Raw genomic sequence first — 21,497 nt, forward strand, 5'->3', positions numbered from 1 at the left:
GCTGTAGGGGATGAACCCTTCTTATCATGCTGACTCACAGGCTAAGTAGCTGCTTAACTATGCTCCCAGAAAAAGGCCATATTACACCCAAGGGAGATGATGACAACTGGATCAAACATGTGCAAGTAAAAACAATAAGAAATGATAGATGCATGAGTTTGAGGATCTACTTCTTCATCGACAGCATTTCTGCACCTGGTAAAAGAGACCAGGTTAGAAGTGGCCCGGTCCACTGCAGAGGGAGTATATGTAATTGTACAAGAAGGGAGCAGTCAAGTCAGAGGGCGACAAGCAAGTGCTCCATGGAATTTGGAGAAAGAAATGCCCAACCAAAATGGTGCAATGGGTTTGCCACCTGGCAATCCCTTTACTTTCAGATCATTCCAACAGTCTCAGATTGGGTTGCACATTAGAATCTTTTGGCATCAGAATCTGGAAACAACCAAAATGCCCTTCAACAGATGAATGGCTAAAGAAACTGTGGTACATATACACAATGGAATAATATGCAGCCATCAGGAAAGATGAAGTCATAAAATTTTTCATGGAAACTATTACGTTGAGTGAAATAACACAGAGAGAAGGAGATAGACAAAGAATAGTCTCACTCATCTATGGATTTTAAGAAAAACAAAGATATTGTAATAATGCCTAGAGACAATAGAGAAGAGGGCTGGAAGGACTGGCTCACCAAAAAGAGTGGTGAGTGCAGTTAGAGAAATAACTATACTGATAACTATCATGACAGTGTCAATGAGTGAGAGAAGCAGAATGCCTGTTTCGAATACAGGTGGGGTGGGGGTGGGGAACATTGGTGATGGGAATGTTGCATTAGTGAAGGGGGTGTTATTTTTATGACTGAAACCCAACTACAATTATGTTTGTAATCATGGTGCTTAAATAGAGATATTAAAAAAAGAATCCACTGGCAGCTTTATATACCTACTATAGGTTGGGTCCAACCTTCAGGGAGCCAACAAAATGGATTCACCATACCTGCCTTGTCCAAAATACTGGCCACTTGCCAGTCTGGCTGTTTCTAATTCAAGCCATGAAGATGAAATACAGTGAAAATACAGCTATTCTGTTTCCCTGCCACTTCTCTATTGTTTAAAAGCAATAGCTCAGGTCCATCTTATCAGACAGTCCAGAAAAAAATGATCTCGGAATAGATTGGCATGGAGCAGGGTGGAGATATTTTTGAAAACTATACCAAGTAATTCAATGTGAAACCAGATTAGCAGACTGCCTACCTCTCCTTATACTGGGTTCAAAAAAATTTATCACCACCTGCACTTGAACAAACTTTGCTTACGAAGCCACTTCTACAAATATTAATTAAACTAGTTTTTCTCTATAATTTAGTAATACTGCTTCATGTGTCCATTGGTGTCAAAGCTAGGGCCTCACCTACACAAGGCACATGCTGGTGCCCAGTCCTGCAGGTAGATTTCTATTGAAAGCAGCCTGCTGGCACGTTAGCTCCACAAATAAAGGTTTAGAATAAATTAACTGGTATCCTTCAGCCACAAATATTTCAGTCAATATTTATTCCTGCTGCTTCATCTTCATATTGCTGCATCAATTAATTGTGTGTTTACAACACCTTTTTATGAATTTCTTAAATTTCTTGCTCATGTCTCTGTCTTTTGTTTGGTTTGGTTTTTGCTTTTGTTTTTGGGTAACATCCAGCAGCACTAAGGAGTTACTTCTGGCTCTATGCTCAGAAATTGCTCCTGGCAGGCTTGGGGGATCATATGAGATGCTGGGATTCAAATCACTGTTCTTCTGCATGCAAGGCAAACGCCCTACCACTGTGCTATCTCTCTGGCCACCTGTATTTCTTAAGAGCTTTGAGCTTTTAGCTGCCCTCTTAGTTGCAGAAAGACCTTTTACTTTGCTTTGCATGTTGCATGCATGTCATACCCAATCTGCACATACCCATTCCTTCTAAAGGAATTTATGGAAATGAGGTGTCTGTGACATATAGCCAAGATGTTGAAGAAACTGCATTGGGAAATAGACTGTCTAGCTTGCAACTCCTTGCTTTCTTCTATGAACCTAAGGCAGTTCTAAATTTATAGGTCTGCAAAATAGGGATAATTCTAGTCTTTGTCTCCTGGAATGGTATGAGTATTCACACACCATTAGTTAATACTGCATGTTATATTGGGTAGTTTGGGCTATTTCAGATTTGTACCTAAGTAACTTTGCAGTTAGCTAGTTCTCTGCTTCATAGTAAATTTTAAGTCTGAAAAATGTAAACCTTTTCACCCGACAAAGGGGTCCCTTAGCTATAAGATGCCACAGATCAAGGATGGAGAGGACAAACATCTACAGTAAAGAAAGCAAATGTCAGGAACAAGATAACACAGAATTCTTTCTTTCATGCTTTTGCTCATTACCTGTTTCGGGAAATTTTGGGCAACTCAAAAGTAGAAGAATATGATCAATAAAAAATGCCGATTTACTCTAAGCTTTTTAAGATGGTTGTATAACTAGAATGTTCCTCACTAGTTTTTGTTTTCTATGTCAAATCAGGAAGGAAAAAAAATAAGAATTAAAAGTGCCCATTCTTTGTTCAAAGAGGTTAATTAGACCTACAAAAGGTTTATCAATAATGAATGTGATCTACAGAAAGTGTTCACTGTGACATTTTTCCAGAGTTAACCATGATAATTATAAATGATAGAAGTATTCCTCATATATAAAAATGAACTATATATCATTAGAGACATGAAGGATATCATTAAACATATTTATCTTACTCATAAAAGACTTTCTGTAGGTTGAAAAATCTGAGAAACGATCTTAAAGAGTAGTGTTTATTTTACCATCCAATTGATCAGTTTTGGTCTTTTATTGTGAAAATAAAGTGACTCTGGATAGAAAAACAAGAAAGTTCTAGGAGATTCCTAGGGTTCATATTTAGGCTGTTTCTATCTGCTTGTGTATGCACATGGGATGGTAAGGGAGGAGAAGTTAGCTGATAGATTGCATCCTTAAATCATTTCCATCCAAGGTCATTGTTCACTCATTGTCAGTGTTCACCATAGATAGGACAACTGTGATTGAAGCAAGTGGTAAAAATGTTCCGGGCTTCGCCTCCCAGATACAGGAGGAAATAAGGGAGCTACCAAGACCAAACAGGTGTAAGACCACTAAGTAGCAAGTTAGGCACAGAGGAGACCATGTATTCTTGCAGTCTCAGGGGTGAGGGAGGAAGATATGGGAGGTAGGATGGGAACGGAGGTGTAGGGAGAACAATTTGGTGATGAGAATCCCCCTGATATTAACTTAACATGTACCTAAAATATTATTGTCAACAAGAGCTTGCTTTACATGCAAAAATTGGAGGTGGTGGGAGGACAACTTTGGTGGTGGGAATTCCCCTGATTCAATATCAATATGTACCTAAAATGTTACTGTGAAAGATATGTAAACCACTTTGGTCAAAATAAAAATTATTATAAAAATGTTCCGGGCTCCTATGGGTCTGCCTTCACACAAAAATATATTGATTTCGTTTTCCATTAACTGTCCAATGCACTACCCTAAACGTTAGTGACTTAAAGCAAACAACAACCATTTAATTCACTTGTGTTTCTGTAGTCTGGGCTCAGCTCAGCTGGGCACTCATGTTACTTGGGCTTCATTCAAAGTGGTTGGTTAGGGTTTTGGCTGAGATATTGGGACAGCCAAGCTTTTCTTGCTTTCTTTATTGTGAATCCTGCACTTGTCTGTCCAGGTGGTTTCTCTAGTATGGCATCCCAACTTATGATACGGTGGCTCTAAGGTCCCCAGAATGAAAAAGGAGATGTTACCAGGTCTTCTTTCTTCTTTAAGGTTGGTAGAGTCACTTCATGGAGCCAATAAGAACTGAAGGTCAGAGGATACAAGGGAACGAACATTAAATTACAGGTTATGTTTGGGATTCCACCTGGGACTTTGAGCCAGATTATCTCTAGGTTTTTCTGGGCCCTGGCTAGAAGTGAAATCAGTCCCATCCTCCTTCTAAATTCAGTCATATAAACACTCCTGCCTACAGTTAACTACTGGCCAAAAAAAAATCCCTGAGCAGCCTGTTAGTTCTTTCCCCTTTCCGACTTTGTCAATGCTTCTTTTTAAAAAAAAATGGAAACAGGGCCCGGAGAGATAGCACAGCGGCGTTTGCCTTGCAAGCAGCCGATCCAGGACCAAAGGTGGTTGGTTCGAATCCCGGTGTCCCATATGGTCCCCCGTGCCTGCCAGGAGCTATTTCTGAGCAGACAGCCAGGAGTAACCCCTGAGCATTGCTGGGTGTGGCCCAAAAACAAAAATAAAAAAAAATGGAAACAAATTGTATTGGGAGATACTGAGGAAGGGGAGGGAGAAAAAAAAGAGAAAGAGTAATGTGCCCCAGGGAGAGCAGAAGCTTCTCTCAAAGTAGAGAAATCCCTGGTACACATACTAGAGTTAAGGTAGGAAAGTGCACATCTCTGGAGGGGAGATACGAAAGACACATGTACATACTTAGGCATAGTTGATTTTTTAATTTCTTTCTCTCTCTGTTTAGGGCCATACCCAGCTGTGTGGCCCAGTAGTCACTCCAGGAGCAATATTGTGGACCGAACATGAATCTACTATGTGCAAGGCAAGGGCCATACCTGCTGTACCATCTCTCCAGCCACAATTTCTATTGCTGTCATAGCTATTATGATCACTTGTCATTATTCCATAATGACATATTTTATTCTCTTAAAATTTATACACACATGCCATGTTAAGACATTTGAATTTTGTCCTGGAATGAAAGAGGCAATATCAAAAGGTGTTAATCAAAACAGGGTTATAACCAGAAATGTCTTCTGCCCCCAAATTTGGCAGAGTGGGCATATTATATTTCTGTCTTGAGTTTACAAAATATCCCCAATAGAGAAAATGGAAACTGTCCACAATAAAATGCTGTGAAGACAATAGAGTCAAAGCTTACTACCACGGATTCTAAGGCTATAAATTCTTTGGTAGCAAAGTGTTAAATGGGTAAAAGGTGACTACTGTATTCCTTGCATTTTTTCTTATTAAGAAAATGCTTCCATGAATTGAAACACTTAATTGTTTCCTAACATTTATTTCTAAGTCTGTTGGAGTGACTTGAGGCCTCTCATGAGTTTTACCTAACGAGATAATATTTCAGTCTTAAAGAAGACTACTTATTGTCTCAACTTTATGCTGGCTTGAAAGCATTCATCCAAAGAATGCCAAAGATCCTCAACTTCTTCATTATTTCTGTACTTCCTCTTAGGACCATTCTTGGTTCCATTCTTTAAAATTATAGATTAGGAATTTCACAAGACATTGTCTCTGAAGATTATTTGAGATTATCTACTTAAAGACATAGCAGCCTTATTATGAAATACTTTTTGTGGATGTCTCCATCAAATAACCAGGAAAGGTATTCTTTTTTTAGTTAAATTTAACTTTCTTTTTTATTAGCTTTTATTGAGGGCAATGTGAATTACAAGTCTTTCACAGTTAATTTTAAGGTACATAGTGCCAATGAATTGGGGCAATTCCCACCACCGGTGTTGAACACCCGCCGCCCCTGTTCCTAGCATACATCCTGTACCTCCACCCTTAGCCCCCTGGACTGCTGGTGTAACAGATCCCTTTTGTGTATAGCTTGTTGTGGTTTGGATCTCTTGATTCTATTATTATTGATTTTGGATTGGGTATCTAGGTCTGGTCATTTTTATTTCCAATCAATGTTGTGAGACTGCTTGCCCTGATATTATTCACTTTTCTTTTTCTCAATTTATGCAGCAGAACAAGATAATTCAAGTACTATTCTTGTCTTTGTTTTTTAGCAGGGAGAGATAAGATCAAACCTAGGGTTCTTACATCCAGAGCATGCTTTTTGCACATTGAATTGTCTTTCTGGTCATGTTAATCCAATTATTTTTATTTTTAATTACTTTATTTAAATACCATGGTTTATCAGATTGTTCATAATACAGTTGTTTTATTTTCACAGTTACAAAGTCGCTCATGATTGAGTTTCAGTCATATAGTAGACAACACCCTTCTCCAAAGCACATTTCCCTCCACCAATGACCCCAATTTCCCTCTTGTCTTGTCCCCCTTGCCTGCTTCAATGACCGTTTTCTTCTTCTTCTTCTTCTTCTTCTTCTTCTTCTTCTTCTTCTTCTTCTTCTTCTTCTTCTTCTTCTTCTTCTTCTTCTTCTTCTTCTTCTTTCAACACACACATATACTTTTCCTTTGTGTGTGGTTTACACAATTGTTAATGAAGGGGTTTCCTGCATATCACTTTATCCACTTTCAGGATCCAGTACCAGTCTAAATTGCTATAGCTGTTCTCTTCTGTACCCTAATTGCACTGTTCCATTATCTGTGACAAGTTTCCCACTATGGAATGGCATTCCTAGTTCTCGTCTCTGTTGCATCTGGATATTAGGTAATTCAATGATCAAATCACTTTGTCTAGTTTTCATTTACATTTAGGACAGTTTTGGGTATACACTTGCCATTGTCTTCCAGTAATATTGAAAACATCATAGTGGTTGGGCTCACAAATGTGAGCTGTGAATATATTTAATTTTTATGAATTTTTAAAATTTCATCACAGTGAAATTACTGAGCCGTGAATCATTGGGCATTCTTTCATGTCTCTGATCTTCCATTTCCTCAAATCTGTAATAATACAACCTAATTTTAAGAATTATTTAATGGTTTAATCAATCAGTGCTTAAAACAATGCAGGACACTTAACATTCCAGGAAGAATAGACATTGCTTTCATCTATTCATAAACTAAAGGATCATTTGCCTAACAATGACACAAAAATCACCTGTTATCAACATATAAAATATATCAGATGGTTTAAGTGAAGGTCTGAGTTCCATTCATGGGTGTTCACATTTTATGAAGTATATTCACTATGGACTAGACTAACTCTTTTTTTTTTAAATAATTGAGTTTTGGAGTTCATAGAGGAGGAATATATGCAATCACATCAATTTTTACTCTGAATTTCTCTGTAAGTGTAATTGTTCTAGTAAGAAAACCATCTGACGTATTTTATTGTTTTAAATTCCTTCCTCTTGCTAAATAAATACCAGCAGCAACAGAAGCTGTGTGTGGCTTACATCAAGCGATGATTAACCTCATGGAATCCTAGTTTAAAAAAAAGTCCCGAGGCCCTCAATTTTGAGTCAGTTAGATATGCCGTGAAATCATTGCTCAGTTTGTCAGTTATAATCACATTCATTTGTGCTTGGAATTCACTTGAGACAATAGAAGACTCTTAACTTTATATCGACTGGAAAACAAAGATGTCATTTTCAGTTGTTTTTGGTTCTGTGCCATGTGGAATACACGGAGATCAAGGTAATTAGAGACCAGGACATGTTTTGAATCTTTTCTTTTCTTTCTGGTCTTCATGGATTCCAACCCACCACCCCCTCAATCTCCACCTGCAGCCTCTTAAACATGACCACGTGGTTCCATCCACTCTGCCCTCTTTCAGGAAACCAACAAAACTTCTCCCGGACTATTGTTCCACAAAAGAGCATAAAATTCAGAGCATGTGTTGTGTTTCCATATAAAGAGAGAAGGAAACCTTTCTGTTGTGTGATGTGTGTGGCTTGTGCTCAAGGACTAAAGGCAGTGATTTGAAAATAGAAATTTCACTATGGATAATTTGTCCTACATAAAGAAAATCCCCTATGTGTTCTATCATGTTCTCATGTTTTCAGGGTTTTATCCGAGGCTTCCAACCTTCTTTGGTTGATTCCTAATAAGGACAGTTTGCACCGTTACCATCCAATTCCCATTTGTCGATCCCTGTGGAAAAGAGATTTTTTTTTTTTGGAAGAGGAATCTTTTGCTAATTCCAGACTATCTCTTCCCAATAGTCTGATTAAAATAAAAAGCAGGAAATCCAGTTTCCATTTCTCTGCATTCTTTTGGTCCCTTCCCCCCTCTCTTTCACACTCACTCACTCAGTGACAGGCCAGCCTCCATCCTGCGGGGACAGGAACTTCTCAATGGTCCGATGAAAAGATTGCATTTTTTTGACTCCTGAGATTCACAGTAGCGAAGGTCTCTGGCAACAAAAATATCTGTGGGACTCACAAATAGATCGGCTGGGCCTTTTCTCAGACACTCAAGACAATCTGCCATTTCAGAATGCATTTTCACACACAAAACTCATTTTTTTAAACAGACGCCAGTTCCTACTCCCAGCTTAGTTCAGTGCAATTAGAGGACAGCAAAGACGCGGCCGGATAGAATTCATGGGTAAGCAATATAAACATGTCTTCTCCTTCTTTTCCAGAGTGTTATGGGGATCAGCATGTTGTGATACTTCCAGATCTCTAGTATGTTTTGGGAAGAGAAGTAAATCGACCAGCTTCTGAGCTATGTGACAGCTAAATACTTGTCTGTGCCATTAGATATTTAGGAACTTATTTTTAGAGCGATCAATGTGGGGGAGCAGTTGGAAATGAGCAAACTGAAACAGGAAGGCATGTGCCAAAGTGAAATGCACCAGCATAATTGGGCTGAATTTTTGTTTTTTGCAATTTAATACAAGCTTTTACATTTTTTTTTTTGGTCTGCAAAGATAAGTAGCTTATCTTTCTAATCCTTTCTGGACTCCTTGAACCCGGGACATTTTATTGGTTGTGGCTGGTTGTTAATAAATAATATATGTTAATGTATATTATATATGTTAATATATATAGGTTTTGTCCAAACACTCAGATATTAAAGAAAGCAAATCATAAATCCAATGTGCTGTTTTATAAAAGGAAACGCTTGAATTTCTGGGTTTTTACATCATGTTTGGCTTAACTTATTAGAAGGGTATGTCTCCCAGTGAAAAGATGTGGTTCTGGAATGAGACAGACTGAAAAATCTGTTCCAGAACCCACGTTGCTATGACAAAAGTCACCGAACTTTTTGTCCCTTTCCTGACCACTTTGCAAAGGGAGCAGGAACTGGATTGATGCCTTCTGAGAAGCATTTGGAATCTAAGTAGTGGTTATGGAGCTAGAGTCTGGAATCTACAACTTGGTTTTAAATCCCAATTCTGGCACTTATAAGCAAGGGACTTAAGACCCAGGCCTTGCTTTTGCTTTCTTAAATATGGGGGTAATAATGGGAACCCTGTTCTTAGAGGAGATATCAGAATTAAACCGCATAATAGATGTACTAACTGGCAGAAAGTGAGTTAGTGATGAGTCATAATAGTATCTTCACGGTCCAGACCATCCTGTGTAGAAAGTTTTGGAGGTTCTGTTATTCTAATTTCAGCAAACTCAATGTCTCTAGAGAAGATCAGGTATATTAGTTACTGGTCAGCCTGTCACAAGAAGTTTCTAGACTTTGAAAGTGTTTTCATTTTTCTACAGCCCTGGGTTCTGTGAGACTGATTGTTTCACCTCTTCCCCATGCAACACACACACACACACACACATACACACACACACACACACAAAACCAGGAGCTTACGTTAAAATGTAATTGGTGGTTAGTAGACAAGTTGCAATTCAACTTGGGATACACAGAAATGAAATTACCTTTGTTCGGACACTTCTGCCTTTGAGGAGTTTCAAGATGTCTGTGTCTGTGTCTGTGTCTGTGTCTGTTCGCTCTGTGGTGACTAGAGAAAAGGTTCTATGTGAACAACTTTTGTCTTTTGAATGGCACTGGGTTGACAACATCTATTCACTTTTCCACTTTATTGTTAACCCAGATGAACAAGTCATTTGCATGCAACTTCTTTTACATCACTTTTTTATATTTATTCATACTGTATTTTGTGATTTCTTCACAGGTTGTTTCTTTCATCTCCATTTATCTCCCTTTCATGATTTTTCTTTCTTTGGTTATTTCTCTTTTTTTTCCTCTGTACCTTTTTTCCTTTCCTTCCCTTTTCTATACTTTCCCTTACTTTCCTTTCCACTTTCTTTTCTCCTTTCCTTTCCTCTTTCCTTTCTTCTTTCTGCTCCTTTCCTTTCTCCTTTCCTTTCTTTTCCTTTCCTTTCCTTTCCTTCCCTTTCCTTTCCTTTCCTTTCCTTTCCTTTCCTTTCCTTTTCTTTCCTTTCCTTTCCTTTCCTTTCTGTTTTCCTTTCCTCTCTCCTTTCCTTCCCTTTCCTTCCTTTTCCTTTCTTTTCCCACTCCCTTCCCTTCCTTTCTTTTCCTCTTTTCTTTCTCCTTACCTTTCCTCTTCTTTCCTTTTTCTTTTCCTCTTTCCTTTCTCCTTTCCTTTCCTTTCCATCCCACTTTTGCCTTTCCTTTCCTTTCCATTCCTTTTTCCTTTCCTTTCCTTTCCTTTCCTTTCCTTTCCTTTCCTTTCCTTTCCTTTCCTTTCCTTTCCATCCCACTCCTTTCCTTTCCTTTCCATCCCACTCCTTTCCTTTCCATCCCACTCCTTTCCTTTCCTTTCCTTTCCTTTCCTTTCCTTTCCTTTCCTTTCCTTTCCTTTCCTTTCCGTTTTCCTTTCCTCTCTCCTTTCCTTCCCTTTCCTTCCTTTTCCTTTCTTTTCCCACTCCCTTCCCTTCCTTTCTTTTCCTCTTTTCTTTCTCCTTACCTTTCCTCTTCTTTCCTTTTCTCTTTCTTTCCCTCTTTCCTTTCTCCTTTCCTTTCCTTTCTATCCCACTTTTTCCTTTCCTTTCCATTCCTTTTTCCTTTCCTTTCCTTTCCTTTCCTTTCCTTTCCTTTCCTTTCCTTTCCTTTCCTTTCCTTTCCTTTCCTTTCCTTTCCTTTCCTTTCCTTTCCTTTCCTTTCCTTTCCTTTCCTTTCCTTTCCTTCCCTTCCCTTCCCTTCCCTTCCCTTCCCTTCCCTTTCCTTCCCTTCCCTTTCCTTCCCTTCCCTTTCCTTCCCTTCCCCTTCCCTTCCCTTCCCCTTCCCTTCCCCTTTCCTTCCCTTCTCTTCTCTTCCCTTCCTTTCCTCCCTGTCCCATTTCTCTTTTCTTCTTTTTTTCCTTTTCTCTTTTCTTTCCTCTTTCCTTAACTGCCCAAGATTTTGCATGAACTAGGCATGCACTCTTATCATTGAGTTACAACCCCAGTTCTGACAAGCTCTTTCGCATGTTGCCCAAAGACACAAAGTCTTTGGGAGAGAGAAAATTCTTAATACCATAGACAAATCCTAATCATAGTTTGCCTTCACATATTCTAGTCAGAATTCCGCCAACTTTTGATATAAAGGGCCAAGTTGTAAATATGGCTTGGCAGGCCAGACCAGTTTCTGTTGCAGTTAGTTAATCAACTCTGCTCTTGTAGGAAAGTTGGAAATGATTAAAATACATTGGTACCTAAATGACTTTGTGCTGCTCCTCTTTTCCAAAAAAGCTTTATTGACAGAAACAACAGTGGGCAGGATTTGGCTCAGTGTCAGTAGTGTATAAAATGCAATCTCTATCTCATAGATTAGGAAAACAAAGCCCGGGGAGAGAAATAGCTTGCTTTTAGTAGCATGGTAGGCAACTAGTCAGAACAAGATGGAAACCCAGGTATCCCTGAAGCTCCTCTGGGATGTTTGTCAGGGATGCTCATCTCTTGAGAGCTGTCTGGCTCATTCCATCACCTTTGGGAGTATTCTCTCAAATTTATTCTCAGTCACATTGGACTAGAAACTTCCTATCATTCCTGATTTACTTCAACCTTAGTTTACTTTTTTTACCCCCTGGCTTTCTCACCTGTTACATGTTAATTAATTTATTCATGTATTATCTTTGTTTCTTATCCGTTTCCTCACTGTCCTAGAAACAGCATGAAGATAGTGCTCTTGGTTTTGTTCCTGATGAATTTACAAACCTCAAATAGTACCTCACCTCTAGAAATTAAAATTTTGATGAATGGGTGAAACACCTTGACACTCTTTGTGTAGCAATAAAGAATTGATATACCAAGACTAACATGAACTAACATTCACTGCCATATCTACCAATTGTTCAGAATTTTCTGAAAGTTTTCCTAAATTTTCTGAAAAACACCTGCTTTAGAAATGGCCAGAGCACATCAATAAAACATAAAAATTGTTATGGTGTAGTAAAATGATCTTTAAGATGATCATCATCTTAAAGATCTATCAAGGAGCATCTGGAGAATCCAGAGAAGGAAAGTTAGCAAATGTTATTCTATGAGTTCATCAATAAAAGAGCTCTTTGAGGAGTCCAAACAAGCTGTATGATATGTTCCCAAATATCCTGAGCTGTGCCCAGAAGCTCATGAAGGAGGGAATCCCTTGTCATTGGTAATGTGATTACTTGGGAATTATAAAAAATTAGACAGCCCTTCTTAGAAATGTTGATTGTGATCCTGATATTTAAACCTGTGCTATACTTCAGTGACTCATTGCCACTCTCCAAAAACTATGGCTTTGCTAATTATTTATAAGTGGCATTTGAGTACAATTAGAAAACAGGCAAAGAAATTCAGCTACTGGCATAGTTCATTGTAATGGCATGCCATGTCCTGGTCTTAATTTATTGATCTAGTATTTTCTCCTCATTCTTACCCCCATAGAACTACAATCCAGCTGGCTAAATTGTAAGCACCTAGCAAAAGTGTCTTGCACACAAAGGATCTGTTTGAGTATGAGTTCAACACACATTTGCTAAGAGTTTTGGTGCCACTAAAATAGCCAGATATGAAACAAGGATTAGTGATATCACTGATAATTGATATATATTAACAATAGCTACCACTAATTCAGGGGTTGTTGAAAGTTAATAAGTATTGAATAAAAATAATTTGCTTTATTATTCATCCAGACCTGATAAAATATTTCTTCTTCTTTGTTCCACCTTATTGATAATGAAACTGAGTCTTAGAGCTGCTCTTGATGTTCACCAAAAAAAAAAAAAAAACACACACACACATCAATCTGAAGTATGAAAGAAATGTGAAGATACTGGATAAGAGTGGAGATGGTTGGGCTCCAGTCTTTATGTTCCTAATTTTCTAAATCTGCCTTAGAATTCAGAATTCTGCATATTTACTCAGAATCATCTGGCTAGGTAATAGTGGCCCCAGATCTACAGGCCAAAATAGGAGTAGTACTGCTTCACTCCTGTTGTCTTCTTTGGCCTTGAAAAGTTTACGTTGGATGAGGTTAAATAGATACTGCAATTAGAGACTCATCTCAGGATATAAGAAAACAATGTGGTAGAGACCAAAACCAAAATTATCTCAATCAATCTTATTTCATGGGAAAATCAAGTCTGTTTGTAAAGATGCAATTTAACTAAAAAGAATGACCTTTCTGCATAAATCACAGATATTAGATGGTTGTTTTTTTCCAGTTTATCTTCTGATGCTTTTTCTAAATATGGAGACTTACTTATGATAGAAAAGAAATGTCTTGAATGCTTTTGGTGAATTTTTCTTCAATTTATCTAGATTCTCTTGTATTGTGACTTGTTTGTTTTCATCTTCTAAATTGTTTTGTGATATTTGTATTTTTCAATGATGCTCTAAACATTTTTATTCTATTTATTCACCTAGTATAGAAAATAATACATTTCCAACATACATACAATGCTTAATATTAGAAAGAGTATATACAGCACACACATTTGATGATAAAGAAAACATACAAACAGTTGCTAATATCCCCTGATTCTACTTTTTAAAGGAAATTCTCTTTAACTGGAGCCTAATCAGCAAACTGAATATACATTTGCCAGGGTTTCTCAATCCTTCTATTGTGTACATTTTAGACAAGATAGTTCTGTACTGTGAGTACTAAGGTGCTATCTGGTGCATTATAGAATATGAAGAACATCTCTTTCCACTACACAGGAGATGCCAATAGCAAAAACTTCCAGGATCATGAGAACCAAGAATGCTCTAGACAAATCTTCCTTTGGAATACAAAAGCACCTCTGAGAATCACTGTGCTATGTCCTATGTTACCATGCCAGTAACATTTTATTAATTCTATCCCATAGTACTTCAGAATAAAAAACTATTTTTGCCACATTGAAGGCTTTTTCTCTACCTAAAAACAATTGGTCAATTTAAACTTCCTAACATTTCTAAAACTGAAATTTCTAAAACTGAAAGCAATGGACTGTTACGCGTTTTCAGTCTTTAAATGAAAAGCTCCTGGATGACCACTCAAAAAACTCAATCCAGAATGTCTTAAAGTGAGTCATTCATTTATGAGATAAACCAAAGAAAAATGACAGCCTAAAACACACATTGAAGAGCTGTGTAACAGCCAGAAACTCATTTCTAGGCTGTGCTGGTGGGTTTTAGTGCACAGCTAATGCTTGTTTTGCTTGTTTATTACTTTGTGACCTTTGTCATGGGTGGTGTTGACCTTTCCATTCATGTTTTCATGTTTTCCTGCTATGAAGGAGGAAGAAGGCGATTGAGAGAGATTCCTTTTATTCTGGGTCTGGTATTCTTGCATCTTTATTCTTGCACTTCTGTTCTACTAATGTTTTGTTCAGCAACACACTGGTATTTGAAAGACTTTTTCTTTTCTTTTCTTTCTTTCTTTTTATTGGGGGGGGGGTTTTGGGCCACACCCGGTGACGCTCAGCGGTTACTCCTGGCTATGCGCTCAGAAGTCGCCCCTGGCTTGGGGGACCATATGGGACGCCGGAGGATCGAACCGCGGTCCGTCCTAGGCTAGTACTGGCAAGGCAGACACCTTACCTCTAGCGCCGTCGCACTGGTCCCTAAAAGACTATTTCTTAAAATCCAGAAAACATTCTTTCACATTGATACAATTATCACTTTGATTGAGTAGTTTTACAATTTTCTATTGAATTCACAAGATGTGTTTATTCTCCAAGTTGGCAAGTATTTATTCAGTGACATGGTAGGTACTATCTTGAATACCAGAAACACCAAAGTGAATAAGTCAGGCAAGGCAATTTTCCTCAAATAAATGAAGGGTTCTGGACTGGAGATCTATGATTGGTTCTCTGGGATTCAACAGTGTATGGGGAAAAATGTGTGCATGATGGAACCCTCATATATTTAAATCAGGAATTAGCAAATTATAGTCATGTGGCCCAGTCCAACCTGTTTGCAAGCTCAGAATGGTTTCGACATTTTCAAATGGTTGAAACAAACCAAAAGATAAGAATATTCTGTAATTTGAAAATTCAAATGAAAAGTCGAGCTTTAGTGTCCAGAAGTAAAGTTTTATTGGAACTTTTGTTTATGTCTGGTTTATGACCCATTTATGACTAAGATGAATGGTCACAATATGTAACATTTGACCCACAGGCCAAGTATTTACTGTATAGAATTCTCCACAGTTCTGTTTTAAGTAATATTGCTTTCTGAATTCTTGCCTTGGGACCTCTCCAAATCAGATAATTGACAGTTGTTCTGTCAAACAAGCATGTACTATAGCACCAGGAAGAAGGGGGATATGAATCTGATGGGGGAAGTTAAAACTTGCTCTTTTCTGGCACCCAAGAGCACATCCTCCTCCCAACTCTCTCATCATCAATCCAGAAACCTCAATTCCACCAAGCCCATCCTGATCCTTCTATTGTAGTGCCTCATGAGTGATTTAGCAAAAATTACCATGAACTTCAAACATCACAATTTCAGATATAAAAATTATGGAAACCAGAAGACTGACATGGCTATTACTGCACCAGAGTCTAAGAATGACTTCCTTTTGGAAACTCAGAGAGTAAACCTAAGCCATGCCTTTTGTTGCTTTTAGAAAGCATCTGTGTTCCTTGGCTCGGGATTCTAGCAAGCTAGCATTTTCAAATCAATTCTCTTGGATTGTGTAGTATATTTCCTTCTCTGATTATGCCACTTCTGCCCCCTTCTATACAAACTTTAAGTGATTATGTCAGAACCTAGTGAATAATCCAGAAGAGTCCCATCTCAGGATCCCTTAACTTGAGCTTTGTACTGTACTTGTTTCTACCTCAGCAGAACAAAACATAGCTGTTAATCACCAATATGTAAAACAATGAGTTTTTAACTACGAATGGGGGGGGGTGTTGTAGTAGTTAAGGATATTGGATTTAGAATCTGAAAGTGTCAAATTTAAGACATTGGGAGTAGGGCAGGAGAGTGAGCCACACCCAGCATTGCTCCAGATTGACTCTTGGCCTATGCTCAGGGATTATTCCTGATGGGTCAGAGAGACATTTGTCACTCCAGAAATAAAATCAGGATCAGCCACTTTTTTGGGGGGGGCACACCCGTTTGATGCTCAGGGGTTACTCCTGGCTAAGCACTCAAAATTACCCCTGGCTTTGGGGACCGTATGGGACACCAGGGGATCCAACCGCGGTCCTTCCTTGGCTAGCGCTTGCAAGGCAAACACCTTACCTCAAGCGCCACCTCTCCGGCCCCATGGGATCAGCCACTTTTTTTTTTATTTAAACACCTTGATTACATACATGATTGTATTTGGGTTTCAGTCATGTAAAGAACACCACCCATCACCAGTGCAACATTCCCATCACCAATGTCCCAAGTCTCCCTCCTCCCCACCCGACCCCCGCCTGTACTCTAAACAGGCTCTCCATTTTCCTCAGACATTCTCATTATTAGGACAGTTCAAAATGTAGTTATTTCTCTAACTAAACTCATCACTCTTTGTGGTGAGCTTCCTGAGGTGAGCTGGAACTTCCAGCTCTTTTCTCTTTTGTGTCTGAAAATTATCATTGCAAGAATGTCTTTCATTTTTCTTAAAACCCATAGATGAGTGAGACCATTCTGCGTTTTTCTCTCTCTCTCTGACTTATTTCACTCAGCATAATTGATTCCGTGTACATCCATGTATAGGAAAATTTCATGACTTCATCTCTCCTGACAGCTGCATAATATTCCATTGTGTATATGTACCACAGTTTCTTTAGCCATTCGTCTGTTGAAGGGCAACTTGGTTGTTTCCAGAGTCTTGCTATGGTAAATAGTGATGCAATGAATATAGGTGTAAGGAAGGGGTTTTTGTATTGTGTTTTTGGATCAGCCACTTTTAAGGCAACCTCCTTAATCATATTATCACTCCAGCCCAAGTTTATGTCATTTTTTTGCTACTCTTGAATGAATGAACAAAGATTGTGCCATGACTATACTTATACAATAAAAGAAAGCAAAACATATATACTTCTGGGGTGTTTAAAAATGTAATATATTCACTGTTGGTTATCATAGCTATTTGTGGTGGCAGAGACCTTCTTGAATTTTTGAGGAACAACAGCCAACACAACTGAACAGAATGAGAATGCAAAATCAAATCTGAATCTGATCACTGTACTATCACTTGCAGCCCTAAAACGACTTATTTTAGACTTCTGGATGCTTGATCATGAACAATTACATTGGAACCTTGTGATAATTTAAAGATATCAAGTAAATATTATGGGCAAGGGCTCCTTTTAAGAAGTGAGTTTAAAAAAAAGAAATGAGGGCCCGGAGAGATAGCACAGTGGTGTTTGCCTTGCAATCAGCCGATCCAGGACCCAAGGTGGTTGGTTCGAATCCTGGTGTCCTATATGGTCCCCCATGCCTTCCAAGAGCTATCTCTGAGCAGCCAGGAGTAACCCCTGAGCACCGCTGGATGTGGCCCCAAAACAAAAACAAAAATAAATTAATTTAAAAAATGAGTTTAAAAAAGATCATTAGCTTTGTTTATTTTACCAAATAAATTGGTATTAGCCAACACTAGATTATCACCTCTTGTGTCTCACAAAATTACCGTGTTTTGCCTATCACAAAAACTGTAGAACTGAAATTTGGAAGTCTTTGTAGGACCAGGAATTGAACTCAGTATTTGTAGCTTGTTGATGAAATAGATACTTTTCAAAGATGGTCAGTATCATTTAATCCTAGGAAGTCCTCCTCATGAAGAGGACCTTGTGTTTCCAAGGCCTGTAAAGAATGGTTCTGAAGTCCTCCTTTTCCCACACTCTACAGGGAGGGGAGGGCCATTTCCTATCCAGGCACATGGTTGGTGTGTGAAATCACTTCCACATGTCCTCTGGAGAGTGGGAATCTTCATTTTGATTTTATTTTAGCAAGGAACGTCTTTATAAATATGTGTAGCTCTTAGTGATCATATCTCTACACTTACTGTTACCCAAATAGCTCACCAGAGTGCTATAGAACAAAATTCAGTGTAAGTTCATATTGTTGATCTTGGTTCAAATCTTGAATATCTACTCATCAGGGAAAAATGATTAACCTCCCCTTGGCTCCATTTCATCATCCTTATTATATTATTACTGTACTATTTTGGTATTTAAATTCATGACTATAATAGTTATATGTACTGTAATATACCAAGGTACCTCAGTTTATGCTACATAGTCTTTTCTATGATTCTTTTTTCTTTGATTTCTGGGTCACACCTAGCAGTGCTCAGGGGTTATTCCTGGTTCTGCACTCAAGGGTCATTCCTGACGATGATTAGGGGACCATATGGGATGCCATAGATTGAACCCAGGTCGATCACATGCAAGGCTGTGCTGTCACTCCAGCCCTGTTCTATGATTCTTTAATGTTATTGTATTGCTAAATACTATGTAAGACAGGTTCACAATGTGACTACAACATGATACTGTTGAAGGGAGTAACTGTAAAGTTCTTAGGATAGCCATGGCACATGGTACACCATCATCATCTATTCAGCCTACAAGATCTCTATCTGTAAGGGCAGTCATTGTTCCTGTTCTCGACATGAAGCATTTTTTAACAGTTTTTTGAGGGCCTCTGCCTACATCATACAATGGGACCTGATATTGGCAGTCAATCTTTTAGGATTTCATTTTCAGGGCTGAGAGTTCACTGGGACACACACACACACACACACACACACACACACACACACACACACACACACACACAGCCATCCAGCCAGATTTTCCTTGCAATTGAGAGAGAATGAGGTTTGTGAGAAGTGCATGAACCAGCTAACACTGTTTTTCCCTTGCCTTGCAGGGTGATTTCACCTGGAACAGCATGTCAGGCCGCAGTGTGCGGCTGAGGTCAGTCCCCATACAGAGCCTTTCAGAGCTGGAGCGGGCCCGCCTGCAGGAAGTGGCATTTTATCAGTTGCAGCAGGACTGTGACCTGAGCTGTCAGATCACCATTCCCAAAGGTAAGTAAGGCTCTGCCTGCCATCCCCTGGGGAAGGCTGCAAGTCAAACATCCTTCCGGCCCAAGCACAAGCTTCAAGTCCTCTAGCACCTCCAGTCAACACAGGAAGGAAATGCTGGCATTCCTGTGCTTTTTTTTGAAAGACATATCTAAGGGAGACCAGCATGTCCATTAATATGTTTATTTCCACCAAGATTTCAGAATAACCACCTAGGTGGTACTTTCAGATCACTCAGCTTGAAAGGTTAGCAGAAAAAGCTTGTAGCTCTCCACACATGTTAACTATCACCTGTTGAAAATGCTGTTTGAACAATCTGTTAAATGTATCACTCGACCTTATGCAAAGCCAGAATAAAACTAAGAATTTTACCAGCATTAACTCAAGTGTAAAAAATTGATATGGTTGACCAGAGTGATAGAACAGTGTAGAAAGGGTACTTCCCTGGTATACAGTCAATCTAAGGTCAATTCCTAGTATCCCATATGGTTCTTCCAAGCACCACCTGCTTCCTGAGCACAGAGCCAGGAGTCACCCCTGAGTATCAGCATATCCCCAAAACTTAAAAAATTGTTTAAATTAAAAGTGTTTATGTGGAGGGCTGGAGAGATAGCAAAGTGGTAGGGCGTTTGCCTTGCATGCTGCTGACCCAGGAGGGACCCTGTTTGATTTCCGGCATCCCATATGGTCCCTCAGCCTTCCAGAAACTATTTCCGAGTGCAAAGCCAGGAGTAACCCCTGAGCACCACTGAGTGTGGCCCAAAAACCAATCAATCAATCAAGTTTAAAAGAAACATGTTTATGTGGGCCAGAAAGATAAGTCAATAGATAAGGCACTGACATTGCATGCTGCTGGCATAGGTCCAATTCTCAACACCAAATCTGAACCTCTGATCTGTGCCAGGAGTGAATTCTGAGCACAGGGCCATGGCTAAGCCCCAAGGAAACCATTTGTGACCACAAAACTACAAAATAAGTAAGTTAAGTAAAAGTGCATCTATCTATTTATTTCAATAATATTGCATGATCAAATTAGTTAAGTTTCAGGTGCATCATTAAATCTATATGTCTATCTTCCTCCTGCAGGGAACCCCATAAGCTGGCTTCATCCTTCTGCTTACAATTTTCCTTATTCTGATTCATCTCCCTCCCCTCACCCCTGCTCTTTCTCCGATAGCCACTAATTATCTGCATAATCTAAAAATCTGTTTTTGTTTTGTTTTGTTTATTTAGCTTCTCTTGCTGTAGTCTTTTACCTGGCCTATCTATGCTGGGGCTTATTCCTAAGACCTTGGAGCCAGTACTGGTTCAGTTGTCTGATGCTTTGACAAACATAGAAATGCTAAGAAGGATGTCTTTGAAATCCCTTAATCTATGCAAGAGTCTTTCAGAATATTTACCATTTCTCCATCAGGATACTTTATAAGATGTCTTAGTGTGTCACTAAAAGGAAATGTTAGGTGGCATGAAAAGCTGTGTGTGATGTGGTCCAGAGAGAGAAAGACCCCCAGGAAAGCATATTGGCTAGTATGTTGGAAGCTGGAAGACAGCAGGCCAAAGAGGAGTGAATATCTACAAGCCAGAGGAAATCAGTATTTGCAGAACTTTATTCTGGGTTTCTTTTATAGGTAGACTGAGGCTTCAAGGACATTGATTCCTACTCTTTGCACCGGCTCCTCCACATAAATAGATGTGCTTTCAACCAGAGCTGGGTGGCAGCTGGTAGAGTTGCCACAGTTTATGGGGAGAAGCCAGGGGTGCTCTTTAACTGCACAAGGTGGCTCCTTTCACCAACCTAGGAAGCCTTGGAGGGTTCAAGTGCAAAGAGTGAGCAGCCTGAGAATATACCCTAACTTAGGCTCATTCTCACAGCTTGCTGCCTGTTACACTATGTTCTGAGCTCTATGCGAGGACTGGAGAAGCCACCTGCTTCAGAGTGAAGACCAGGTCTAAAGCCAAGTCCATCTGCTTCACCCTGGTGCAAGCTGGAACAAGTCACTGGCTCCAGTCACAGAAAGCTTTGCTGACTAGCAAAAGCTATATTCACACCATTTTTCATTGCAGGTAACTCTCAGGTTTCCTTTGATGTCAGAACCTGGGAGCCAGCTGGAGGTTGTGCAAGTTCAGATGGGATAAGTTGCGTTGGCCCAGAGACTGGGGCACAGGCATATTTCTCAGGCCTCTGCCTCAGCCTTTCACTGGCTCATCACACACTGCTCCCATGCTAACTCCAGCTGGATTCTCCAGGAGAACAGTGTGGCCCCTGGTTATAACTTTTCACATAAATATAACACATAGGCATAACTCTGTGCACAAGTTAAAAGACAAGCACATTGGTAAAGAGTGAGGGGGCTCGTTCCAGCAAGACAGACCTACGACTTCCCCACCTAGCTAAG

General features: G+C 39.2%; 1 protein-coding gene across 1 annotated transcript in view; it reads left to right on the forward strand.

Moving 5' to 3' along the window:
• Positions 1–21,497, forward strand: part of ARHGAP6 (Rho GTPase activating protein 6) — a 289,551-nt gene that overhangs the window by 190,409 nt on the left and 77,645 nt on the right. The window contains exon 2 of the mRNA XM_049767109.1: positions 18,945–19,104. Coding sequence (XP_049623066.1) covers positions 18,966–19,104 — 139 coding nt within the window. The 5' untranslated portion in view covers positions 18,945–18,965. The remainder of the gene's footprint in view (positions 1–18,944; positions 19,105–21,497) is intronic.

Source organism: Suncus etruscus, chromosome X (genome assembly GCF_024139225.1).
Source record: "Suncus etruscus isolate mSunEtr1 chromosome X, mSunEtr1.pri.cur, whole genome shotgun sequence".
Classification (NCBI taxonomy): domain Eukaryota; kingdom Metazoa; phylum Chordata; class Mammalia; order Eulipotyphla; family Soricidae; genus Suncus; species Suncus etruscus.